At 60.6% G+C, this 12,258-nt stretch overlaps 2 protein-coding genes across 2 annotated transcripts in view; both read right to left on the bottom strand.

Moving 5' to 3' along the window:
- CAPN5 (calpain 5) overlaps positions 1 to 12,258 on the bottom strand; it is a 49,438-nt gene that overhangs the window by 18,971 nt on the left and 18,209 nt on the right. Inside the window, exon 3 of the mRNA XM_037038398.1 lies at positions 7,320 to 7,451. Coding sequence (XP_036894293.1) covers positions 7,320 to 7,451 — 132 coding nt within the window. The remainder of the gene's footprint in view (positions 1 to 7,319; positions 7,452 to 12,258) is intronic.
- Positions 961 to 3,623, bottom strand: OMP (olfactory marker protein). The gene has a single exon (XM_037038397.1). It carries the CDS (start codon positions 3,233 to 3,235, stop codon positions 2,744 to 2,746), a length of 492 nt encoding a protein of 163 aa, XP_036894292.1. The 5' UTR covers positions 3,236 to 3,623; the 3' UTR covers positions 961 to 2,743.

The raw sequence follows: 12,258 nt of genomic DNA, 5'->3' as shown, positions 1-12,258 counted from the left end.
TCTCCCAGGCGTGTGACAAGATTATAGGGAGCACTCCGGGGTGGAGAAGAGGGATGTGAGACCTGGCTGGGGGGAGCATTTGGAAGCAGGAGTCGTTTGCAAGCAAAACCCCAGGTGTGGGTGTTGAAGCAGGGTCCGACCATGGCCTCCAAGAAGAAGCCAGCCTGGCCTAAGACTGGGCACCCAGGCAGGGGGCGGGGGGGCTTTGCCTCTGCTCACCCCAGGGAGCCAGGGTCACAGAGGCAAAGGTTCTCATTCCCAGAGCTGGGTCCACACACCCCTCTGTGATTTGGGGCACGCTGCTTCCTCCTTTGCGCTTGTCTCCACCCAGAAACCGAGGGAGCTAGAGATGATGAGGGGACAGAGCTTTGGAGAAGGCCCAGCGGGGCACAGCAGCCATGTGGCAATATCAGTCTTTTCTGGTCGGCAGGACCAGGTTGGGAAGGACTTCGCAGAAGCCAGATGGCCCCCTCTAGAGCCTGAGACTGCAGGAGGGTCAGGAGCCGCCCAGGGACAGGCAGCAAATCGGTGACAAAGGCCGGATGAAACCTGAGCACAGGCCTGGCCCCAACCCACCCCTTGGCTACTCCCGTCCAGCGGCCCAGCCACATGCACTGCAGAGCACGGCCTGGTGTACTCCCACCCCGGGCCCCACCTACCTTAGACCAGAGGGCTCCTCCCCACACCCTCAGTGTGGCTCTCCACACGCCCCACACAGAGGCTGGTCTGGGTGCCCCTGGAGAAAGTCCTGTTGGGGTGCTGGTCCCTGGATGGGTGTCAGGAGACCTGGTTCTAAACTCCTTCCTGCTGTCTGACCTTGGAGTCAACTCACAAAGCAAGAGGAGGAGGAGTGGGGAGAAAGCCAGGGAAGGGGTGCTCTGGGCTGTGAGCGGGCAGGGCTAAGTCAGAGCTCCCAACGGGAGGGAGTGACTCGCAGTGAGAGACTGCACACCACAGAGGAAGGGAGGGGCACACAGACTTTATTGGGGCCACACAGTGGGCCCAGCAGAGGCACTCACACGCCCGCACAGGGCAGCCAGTCTGCACGAGGGGGTCCCCAGAGCTGCAAGGAGAGGTCAAGCAAAGAGGCGGAGGGCCTGGCCTCCCGGCAAGTCGGTGGAGAAGCCAGGCAGGCAACGCGGGGGCTGTGAGCACGTCCTGGAAGAGGCCAGGCTGGGAGTTAGAGAGGATCGTCACCCACACCACAGCCAATCTCCCACCTAAGAACCCAGGCCCCCACACTCCCTCTGCCTGCACACCTCCAAAGTGGGGACTCGCCCTCCCAGCAGCCTCAGCCAGTGGGGGAGGCTCTGGCCCTCCAACTCTCAGTTTCTAGGGCATCTGTTCCCAGGGCCCTGTGGCCCCCAATGGCTTTGCTTCATGAGGGAAAGGTCATGGGCACACCCAAGCCAAAAACCAAGGCTGGCCTTGAGACAGGGTGCTGGGAGCACTTCCTGAGGTGCCCTCAGCCGATGCCAGGCAGGTCGGGCCCCCTCTCCCGAGGGGCTCGCTGGGTCTGTGCAGTGTGAAGCGGGCGAGGCTTGGGAGGCAGAACTGTGTCTGTGGACGACTGTGCCGCAGCCTCCTGTCTGGTGGCTGGGCTGTGCTGGGGGCCAGCCTGTCACAGCACGCTTCTGGCAGTGGATTGCCTCCAGTCCACTTCTGGCCATCAGCCGCCACAACTGCCCCACCAGGCCACCCCTACCGCCTCCACTCCATGGAAGATGCCAGAGATGCCACAATAGATGGGACACCTGAGGCTCCAGAGGACCTACTGTCCCAGCTCCAGAGCTTGGGACTGCTCTATCCAGCCCTGCCCCAGGCAGAGGGGAGCCCCTGTGCCACACTGTTCCTGTCACTGCACAGACCTCAGAGCCTCCCAGCTCAGGAAGCCCCCTCCCCAAGGTCATCCTGACCAAGCCCCCGCAACAGGCTGCTCATGCACCAGCCGGGCAACTATGTAGCAGATGATCTAAAATCCGGTTTGTCCACAGGGCAGGTAGGGACTCTAGAATGTATCCACATGAAAACAGTGTGCTCTCTCTCGGTGCACATGTGTAGGTATGTATACACAGATGCCTCTGTGTGAGACTTTTCCATGTCCCATTCACCTCTCCCCTCCTGAAGTAATTCTCAGAAGAGCGAGAGATGGGTGCATGGCCTCCAACATGCCAGCCACTCCTCACTGCCCAAACCAACACCCACAGCCACCCTGCCCACTGTCCTGAGGGCCCCCGAGGCATCCTGGGACCACCCCAGGCCCGTGCCAAGGACAGCACCTTCCTGGATGTGGCTGGACAGACAGCCAATACCGTTTGCTGGCTTCGCCACGGAGGCTGCCCTGCTGCCTCCGACCCCCCATCCCCAGAGGAGGCCTGATGGCTGGTTCTTTGGATCTCTCTCTCTCTCTCTGTTTCTCCCTTGGTCTCCCTCAGTCTCCTCTCCCAACAAGGCGGCACAGAGAAGGCAGATGCCCGTGGACCCTCCACTCTCCTGCGCGAGCCCCACGCCGGCCTCTGTGGTCTACAGGACGGCAGCAGCAGCCAGTTCAGCTTCTAGGCTACGAGCCTTTGCTTCTTCCTCCCTAAGCAGGAGCACCAGCAACACGGAGAAGAGCGCAGGTAGGACACAGGCTTGGGGGGGCCTGGCCAAGCTGAGTGCAGGACGGCAACCAGGAAAATGTCCCCAAGTACACAGGCGGGAGCAGGGGTCATGGGCAGGGTGCAGCAGTGAGCAGTTGCCATCAGAGCTGGTTAAAGACCACGGAGGCCTTGAGGTTGGCGGGCTCCACGCCCTCGCTGAAGGTGATGAGGAAGTACATGACCTTGCGGATCTTGGCCAGGTCGGACAGGCGCTCCCCGAACTCCAAGGCGTCGGCCTCGTTCCAGTCCATGGCCTCCGAGTCCTCCTGGCGCCAGAAGATGGCAGCAGGGTCCAGCAGCTGGCGTGTCATGAGGTTGGTGAGGTCGGGCGTCCAGTTCTGGGAGGTGCCCGTGATGGTGACCTTGCCTGGCTTGTCCAGCACGACGTCCCAGCGGTCGAACTGCAGCTTCTGCTGCTGGATGAAGTCGAGGCGGTACACGGACTCGGCCGGCCGCAGCAGCTTCTCGCCGTCCTGGCGCTTCTCCCCGCGCTGCTTCAGGGTCTCTACGCGCAGCCGCATCTGCTTGGTCAGGTCCTGGTCCAGGACCAGCGGCATGCTGAGCTGCGGCTGCTTCGGCTCGTCCTCTGCCATGGCCCAGGTGCTGCTGTTGCTGCTGCTGCTGCTGCCGCTGCGGCCGCCTCTGTGTCGTCTGGGAGCCGAGTGGGCTGGGGCCAAGCCGCCCAGGCGAGAGGCCACCTGAGAGGGGCCCCGCCCACCCTGGCACCCTCCCCTCCCCTCTTGGCCTCTGGCCCTTCCCAGCTCCACCCGGCCTCCAAACGGGTGTGTATGACTGGGAGTCCCCCAGCGCCTCCTCTCCACTCCTCGAAAAGGTGGTGACGGGGCTCTTCAGGCAGCCAGAGCGTGACAGGCCCCCCGGGGACCAGATGGCTGACGTCGACTGCTGTGGCAACCACCCTGACGACCGCGGGCCGGCGGGCAGCGGGCTTGTTTGCAGAGAAGGGAGCTTGGTGTCAGGGCAGTGAGATGGGGAGGCAGGGCGGGGGGGGGGGGGTGGCGGGTGCTTGCAGGAGACGTGCCAGAAGAGTCTAGAAGACCCCCTGGCAGGGGCGTGGGGGGAACAAGCACCAGAGGGGCCCACTGATCTGAGACTTGAAGTCACCGAGGCCAAACCTAGGAGCCGCCCTTGACTCAGCACAGCCCCCAGCCCCCCACACCCCAACCCCAAGGCCTGTCAATTCTGTCTCCTGGGCACCCCCACTCCCACAGCCAGGGCCCCGGCCCAGCCACCACAGGTCTCTCACCTACGCGGTGTTCTCAAGTCTCAGGGAGCATCAGGACCAGTGCAGGACCTGAAACACCAACCGCGGGGCCTGCACCCCCAGAGTTGCTGATGCACGGAGCTGGTGCAGCCACCGCCCCCTGCTCAGCCACCAGACGGCGGGAGAGGACCCACCGAGGTCGGACACAGAATGACGCTCTAAACTTGCACGTGTGATTGTGAAAATGTGTGTTTAAAAACAAAACAAGCACCTCTTTAACCCCAAATAGCAGAAAGACTGGGAGGAACTAGAGAAAACCCTTAACACTGGCTGTTTCTGGGTGAAGAAAACCTTCAGTAACTTGGCGCATTTTCCAAATCTTCTGTCCCCAGTGCCCAGAACAGTGCTGAGGCACGGCCGGCGTTCAGCTGACGAGTGGACAATGAACGGACAGGCGCGACCTGGCCACACCACAGGGGCAGATGGGATGGCGAGCTTTTAAATGGAACCAAAACTCAGCCCGGCCCTGCTGCCAGGTGCTGGGTCCTGAGACTGCCCACCCCCCAACGTTCGCTCCCTGGCGCCCAGGCACCGCCCCCCGAGACTCTGCTCTCACTTCTGCTCCTACGGCCAGGGCACAGCGGACTCCTCTGGGCTGGGGTGCCCCGGAATTCACAGCAGGGATCAGGCCGGCCCCATGCCCGGGGCAGGGTGGGGGGCACCAGGTCCTGGGGGAGGTGAACTCCTCCGGCTCGAACCAGGCCAGGCCTGATGGCAAATGCTCCACCCCATGGTCACAGCCCGATTTCTGGTGCATCCCAAGTCTGCTGCCCTGCCCAAGGGAATGTACAGTCAAGCTGGGGGGAACATCATGCTCCCACAGGGGATCCCATCCTGGGGGCAGCGTGCTGCCAAGGCGTGACTGGTAGAACAGGGAAATAGGTGGGAGCCCAGAGGATGGGCAGTGAGGGGGGTTTAACACATGCAAATTGCCCCTATGCTTTGGTCTCACCCCTCCCCTCCAACACACACAGGTTCCTTTAATTGTCCCACAATCCTGTGGGCTGAAAAGGTCAAGTTTACACTGAGGCCAAGAGAAGAAACGTGACCTGCTCAAAGTCACGTGACTGGCATGGGACCCAGTCAGATGAGACCCAAGTCTGTCTGGCTTCAAACCATGATCCCCAGGCTGCATCATGAACTGAGACCAAGGCCAGGCTGCCCAGAGAAAGGCGCATGTGTGGCACGGTGCAGTATGCCCACGTCTGAGGATCAGCGTTCAGAGTGTGGCGGATGGGGCAGCAGGGGTGCGGGGAGGTTGAGTACCTCCATTCCATGGAGAGAACAGGGCAGGGCTGGGCAGGGGAGGCCCTGCAGGGTAGCAGGCCCCGGAGGTGAAGGGTGACAACAAACAGGGCCCAGCCAACAGGGACAGGGAGGGAGGGGAGGCACAGTAACAAGCTCCCTGGGGCCGCCGAGTCTCTCCATCCAGGGCCCGGGGGGCTGTCACCACAGCAGCACCGGGAGCAGAGTGCAATTAGTCTGGAGCACCCCACCTTGCCGCAGGCTCCTGGGGACACAAGTGTCCAGAGACCAGCCTCCTGACCCTTGAAGCCTCCAGCCAGGCCTGGTGCCCTAACACCACCCTGCAGGAGGAGCCGTCAGCCCCTGCAGGTTCTGGATGCTTTTATCCCCTCATTGGATGAGGGGCTGCACCACAGCCCATCTCCCCACACATGACCAGACGGCCCACCCCCAGGAGGGGACAGCACAGGTCAGGCTCTGTCCCCACCAAAGGCCCCTGGACCCTGACAGCAATAAGGACGGCTGTGGGGCTCCTGGCGGGTAGCAGGGCCTGACAGTTTGGAAGTGGTTTCGTTCTCAAAACTTTCTTGAGCCTTCTCTGTGCCAGGCTCCTGGGAACACAACGGGAAGATATCAGCTGGCCTAGCTCTACCCGTGGGGAACGTACCCTGGGAGGGGAGACCACAGGTAAACACGCAGTTCCAGGGCAGGGCGGGAGGTGTGGACCCGACCCTGCAGGCCTCCCGTGTGCCACTCCCACCCCCAGACTGAGTCCTGACGGGGGTGGTTTTCAGAGGTAGGAGAACCTTGTTCTGAGCTCAGAAAAGGTGGTCAGGGCCTGGAGGACTGCCCTACACGCGGGGAACAGTGCCAGGCCTGACCCTCTCCAGGCCGTGAGGCCCACGAGCACAACGGTCCCACATGCAGCTCGCTGAGGCCCTCCTGCCTCCGACACCCCAACAGTGCCCATGCCTGTGGGCTGTAGCAGCTACCCTGTCCCTGCAGGAGGGTCAGGGGCCAGGCCCTGGGGATCTCCACCCAGGGGTGGGGTGGCTTTGAGAAGTCACACTCCACTCAGAAGACTTGACAGCAGGGCCCCACAGAGTCCCGCCTCGGCTGAAGGCACGGTGCCATCCGATGGCCGAGGGGTGTCTCAGGGTGGGAACAAACTCTCTCTGACTGTGTCCTGCTCACATAGGAGTTCCCACACAACCCGCGATTGCTAATTGTCACAACACTGGTAAGGTAGCCCCATTCACAGAGCACCACATGAGCCCCTTTAAGTACAGCATTTTGCTTCACCCTGACATCCTGATTTTTCACATGAGGGTATTTATAAAACTACCAAACGGTGAGCCTGGGTTCACACCCGGAGCCTGTAACATTGAGATGCCCAGCGCTCTTGAGCCCGGCTGCCTGCCCCTACAGGAAGAGCAGGATGGGCAGGGATGAGAAAGAGGCAACGACTTGTATTTGCTGGCATGGGAACCCAGGATGCAATCCCTGTTGATGATTCTTTACAGAGCACCAGTCCAGCCTCTGCAGCAGCTTCCCCATCTCCGCAGGTCTGATTTAAGGGCTGCACTGCCGCCTGCTACCACAAGAGGGCGAAGTGTCAGGACCAGTGCCCATTCTTTCCAACCTAAATCCTTTGCTGCTGGTCCAGGACCCCAGCAGTTTGGAACCAGGAATCACGGATTGCTCCCACTGAACAAGTGAGAAAATGAACAAGGCCCAGAGGAGGACAAGGACTGGCCGTGTGATACAATAGGTAACCGGCAGGGGTCTTCTGAGCCCCCGTCAGCCGTCTCTCCACACCGCACACGATTCAGGCAGCTTCCACTTTCCCAAAGTATCTACTCTGCCCAGTGACTCCAGCGACACTGTGGTCCCACAGGAGGGAGGAAGCACATCAGAATCCCCGTGGGAGCTACACGGATTCCCAGCAGCTGCCTCAGGGACCGCAGACTGGCAGGTGAGGGGAGGGTGAGTCTAATGCTCAGCTGATGCCACGGAGCCCCGGAGTGACCCGCCCCCCAGGCTTCCACAAAGTCTCGCCTGCATGTTCAGGCTGCCCCTCCCCTGTTGGGCAGTGAGGCCATAGGCTGAGCACACATTTCCCAGCATCCCCACCTCACTCCAGGCCTCACCTTTTGCCACAGCGACTCTCGGGAGGCGAGTGATGAGCAGGCTGCCACAAACCAGCAGTTGCCCACCTGGCCCTGGTGCAGGTCGTGGGAGCTGATGCCATCCACAAACAGGCGTGGGTCCTCGCAGATGTCCTGCGGAAAAGCCGAGAGGAGATCTCACTGTCAGCATGGAGGCTCTCGCAGACTGGGGACTCAACGTGGCCAGTCAGTTTCCCCATGCCAGCCTCCCCCCGCGCTGCCTGGAAGGCCCCTGTCCCTTCCCCTTGCTGAAGAATTCTGCTGTTCTGCCAGAGGTGCCACGGTGCACAGATTTTATGGAAGGACTTCGGGGGCTGGACCCTGGCCACCACCTTCCTCCTGCCCCGTGTCTTCCCGGATTAGCATACCTTTCCAACACCGTCAGCCCAGCGGTGCCCACCCCGGTCTGCCCTCGGGTGCCCAGTCATGAAATGAAGTGAAGGTGCTGGGAGAACACACACCAAAAGTATGTGTGACGAGTGCAGAGGGCAGGGAGAAGTGGGGAGCCGACGCACCATGCCCCGTGTGGGCACGTCCTTGGTCTGTTTCATGGACCCTCACTCCCCCTGAGGATCCATTTTACGGATGAGGAATGAAGGTTCAGAGAGGGGCCGTGACTTCGTGAGGTCACACAGCAAGCAAATACGGGACAGAGCTGAGCTGAAGCCCACAGAGCTACCGGAGTGCCCACCCCAGGCCCGTCCTCCTCACCCATCGGCATCTTCACCCCACAGAGCTGAAAGGGAGGACACCTTCCCCAAGAGGGGCTGGCTGCACTGGGCGGGGGGGGGTGGGTAATCACTAAGACACGGCTTCCCAGCTCCAGGCATCCTGCACTAGGGTCAGTCCACACCGTGGTCCTCAGAGGTGGGCACTCTGCTCACTTTATGGATAAGCAAACTGAGGCCCAGGGAGGTGGAATAACATGGCCCACCACACAGCATGGGCCCGCCTCCACTTCAGCAGGGGCTCCAGAGTCAGTTCAATCCCCACAGAGGTGCTGTCCTCCTGTAGGCACCCAGCAGAGGGCTCCAGAGTCAGGAAATCAGAGTTCAAGTGCCTGCACCCACTGATTTACTGGCTGTGCAACTTTGGGCCAGTGGCTCAGCCTCTCTGAGCCTCTGTTTCCTGACCTATGCAAAGGAGGTAGATTATTCTTCTTGAAGGGCTGTGAAAGGACTCCACAGGTGCGGAGGCACAGCACCTACAAGAGAAAGTGGGGCAAAGGGCTTTCCCTTCTCAGTAAGGTGTTTGGGACCCTACTGTCACCTCTGCCTGAGCAAACCCCGTGTTGGAGGCCCAGACTGAGGCCATAACTCCCTGAGGATATGAGTGGCTTCAGAGGGAACTTCAGAGCGACAAGTTCGGGGCCAAGCTGCAAGGCGGTTTCCCCAGGTTGCATAGGTAGCTAGATATCAATGAAGGAAGATAGCAAAGGGAATCAGATATTAAGCAGCATAATAAACTAGGGCGCAGAAGCCTGCTTGCTTCCATAGGAAGTTACAGCTTCACACACTCCAAAGAGAATCACTGGTCTGTTCCCTGCAGATCACTGGGGGGAGGGACAGAACAGGAAAGGGGGAGGTAAGCACATGCGCAATAGGAGACAGGACAGGGACCTAGCAGCCTGTCAGTCTAGCCTGGGAAAAGGATCCAATTGGATAAGAGACACAACCCCAGAAGATCCAGGAAATGCACTGGTCAGGGGGTGGACCCATGAGAAGCCCGTTAAAGCTTGGGAAGTTGATTGGTTATTTTGAAAAAGCACCTGGTCCATCCCAAGCCAGAGATAATGCGAGAAGACGAACAAAGACAAAGCCCTTCTCTCTCTGGCTCGGGACCACGCTCACCCCACGCACTTGCACGGGGTCTCTCTCCATAGCAACCAGGCTGGTCTAGCAGCTCCCTGGGGCTCAAAAGACTCAGCTTTGATATCGTTATCGTAGGGGGTAAACTACAATTAGTTACTAATAAAAGGAAGAAAACAAAGGGAATGGGACACTGGGCCTGTTTAACCAGGAAGCTACAGCTTCACACGTCCCCCCTGGGAGTCCCCAGGCGGTCCCACAGACCATGGGGGTGGGGGGAGGACCTGTGCAACAGAAGTCAAGATGGGAACTCGACCAAGGAGGCCCATCAGTCCACCTGGGAGAGGGGTGACTGATCAGGGGCTGGACCTGTCAGAAGCTGCAAAAGCTTGGGAATTTGGTTATTTTGAAAAAGCCCCTGGTTATAACCTCAGGGAAGCAAAGAAGCTCTCTCTCTCGCCCTCACTCACCCGCACTCACCCCATTCATCCCTGCATTCCTCCGCTGGCACCTGGGAACACTCGCCACCACGTGGTCCAGCAGCCTGGTGGGCTGGCAGAGGGCCACCCAGGCTCCACAGAGGACTGAGCTTTACCTTGGCACAGAAAACTCCAGACACTGGCCTTCGTTCTGGCCTTGCCAGAGACCAGGTTGGACTTTTCCCACGGCGGGACAGATGGAGATGCAACACAGGGGCGGCCACTCACCAGAATAAAACTTGCCACACCACAGTTTCCTGCGAGTGCAGCTGTCAAACACTTTTCTTGCAATCCTGTGGAAGAACAGGATTTCCACCAGCAACTTTATGGTGCAAATCTCTGGACACCAGCCTTTGTTTTGTCCTCGATGAAGGCGAAGCTGGCCTTTATCCACAGTGGGAAACAGGGAGCCTGAAAACCCAGGGGGAGCCTTCTATTCTCACTCAAAATCAGTCTCACCCTCCGAAATCTCCCCTACGTGGGCCCCTGGACTCCTTTTCTCACGACCCCGTGAGAGCACAAACCTCCACCGGCAAGACCCGGGGCACAGGCTGCAGAAATGCAGCCCCAGGTCACAGGGACCCAGGGAGGCAGCACCCGGAAGTCTGGCCTCTGTCCCCCTCCTTATCTTATCTCCCAGCTCTGAACCCTGAGCCTCAGAGCCAGGGCTTAGCATCTGCCTCCCTGGAGTCCAGAAGGATTGACAGGACAAGGGGGAAGGGGGCTTCATCTCCAGGGAGCCAGAACCACAGCCCACCCCGGGAGGAGAGAGCTGCAGCCTGGCGTCCCCAGGGTCTGCAGCAGAGGTGGTCTCGGAGGCCCTCCTCCCGTCAGACCTTTCCAGTCATGTCCCGGAACGGAGATGTGACTGCCCGTTGCGAAGAGGAGGACGCCGGGGCCCAGGAGGAGACAATGACTCCCAAGGTCCTGTGCCAAGTAAGTGGACCAATGGGACAGAACCCAGGTCTGCTGGGCTGCCCGGGGGGCGGTGACCCCAGCAGGGCAGGCGTGGAAAGCTCTGGCGGGCAGGGAGGCTCTGGGGGCAACGAGGATTCCAAATCCCCCCAAGACACAATCGTGCCACAGCCCCAAGACAGCTCCCACCTTTGTCACCACCCTCCCCCAGGCTCCCGGCCACCTGTGCTCCCTCCCATCGCAGGGGCTCAGGCAGGAGCCCCGGAAGGAGGGCAAAGCAGCACGCAGGACTGGGGTGAGGGCACCTGCCGTGGGCCCTGGGCCCCGCCACTCTGCTGCTCTGGTCAACACACCTCCCTCGGGGGCACAGCCTTCTGCACACCCGCGGCCACCTCTCTGGCCCTCCCAGCAGGTTAGACCAGCTCCACTGGGCACAGGTCACTGCCCATAACCACCTCTCTCAGCAGCAGCGAGAGCTGCAGGTTCCCAGGCCCAGTTTCAGTCAGGAATGCAGCGGGTCCAGGGCACCTTCCACCCCTGCTCCCGCCCCCCCCCTCGGCATCCATCCACCTTCACCCCAGTCACCTCCTTCCCAGAATCTAAGGTCATAGCAGGAATCAGACACGTGGGCAACAGGCTGAGGAAGGAAGCAGGACCTTCACCTGGGACGGGAAACCAGGAAGTGTTCTCAGGGGTTACAGCTTGTTCCCACTCCACCCCCGCAACACACTGACCCCCCGCCGCATGCTCCCCACGGTATCGCATAAGCTGATGCCATGAAGGGTCATTCTTGGGCCGGGCAGAGGACGGGCAGAGGCCAGGCAGAGGCCGGGTGGCTGGCCTTGGTGCAAACCGCCTGTTTCATGGTATAAAGTGGCCATAGTTCAGCACAGCCAAGGAGGGAGTGGGGTCTTCCCCAGGTGCTGGAATGATGACTCCGGGCCCCAGGCCAGGTTCTGGGACCAGCAGGCCACCTTGGGAGGATTCTGGAAGGTTCCCAAACTAACAGCTGTGTGTAGGACCCCAGTTGGTTCCCTTCTTGGTCCCACCAAGGGACCTGCAGGCTTACCTCTAGAGACGGGGGTGGGGACAGAGGGCTGGACAGAGGGCGGGGGCACTCTGCCTACTCAGGGATGAGCAGGGGCCCTAGGAAAGGCTCTGGGCCCAAGAGACAGGGAAGTGCACACACACCCCTTCACATCGGGGTTGCCCAAGTGACGAGCCTTGTCGAAGCTTCCCTTCTCCCTCTCTCCCTGGCCTGTGGGGGAGGCCAGAAGATGTTTACTGAGCTGGAAGGAACAAAGAATGAGGAATCTGTGGGGAGGAGGAGGAGGATGTGGACCCAAGGCAGGTGCCCTGGGTGTGGATGCCGTGGGCGGGGGCCGAAGAGGGCGAGGCCTGCTCTGGGTCCCCTACACGAGGTTGGCAGGCAGAGGAGAGAGGGGAGCCGGTTTGTCATCTGCCTGCCATGCGTCTGAGGCCACAGGTGGCTCAAGTCATTTCAACCCCCAGAAACCAGGATCGGTGAGAATTATTCCCCCCATTGACAGATGAGGCGACTGAGGCCCAAGGAGGGGAAGTGACTTGCTCATGGTCACAGCTCCCATGAAGCCAAGTACATCTGGCTGAAAACCAGCCTCTTCATCCCATTTTGGGAGAGAGGAAGGAGGAGGCCAACCGGCAGGGGGCTGGCTGAGGAGCTCCTAGGTGGACACAGGG

Source organism: Sturnira hondurensis, unplaced genomic scaffold, assembly GCF_014824575.4.
Source record: "Sturnira hondurensis isolate 20B ecotype Veracruz unplaced genomic scaffold, ASM1482457v3 Scaffold0024385, whole genome shotgun sequence".
Classification (NCBI taxonomy): Eukaryota; Metazoa; Chordata; class Mammalia; order Chiroptera; family Phyllostomidae; genus Sturnira; species Sturnira hondurensis.
The sequence above is the reverse complement of the archived record's forward strand: the minus strand, read 5'-3'. Positions and strand labels throughout refer to the sequence as shown.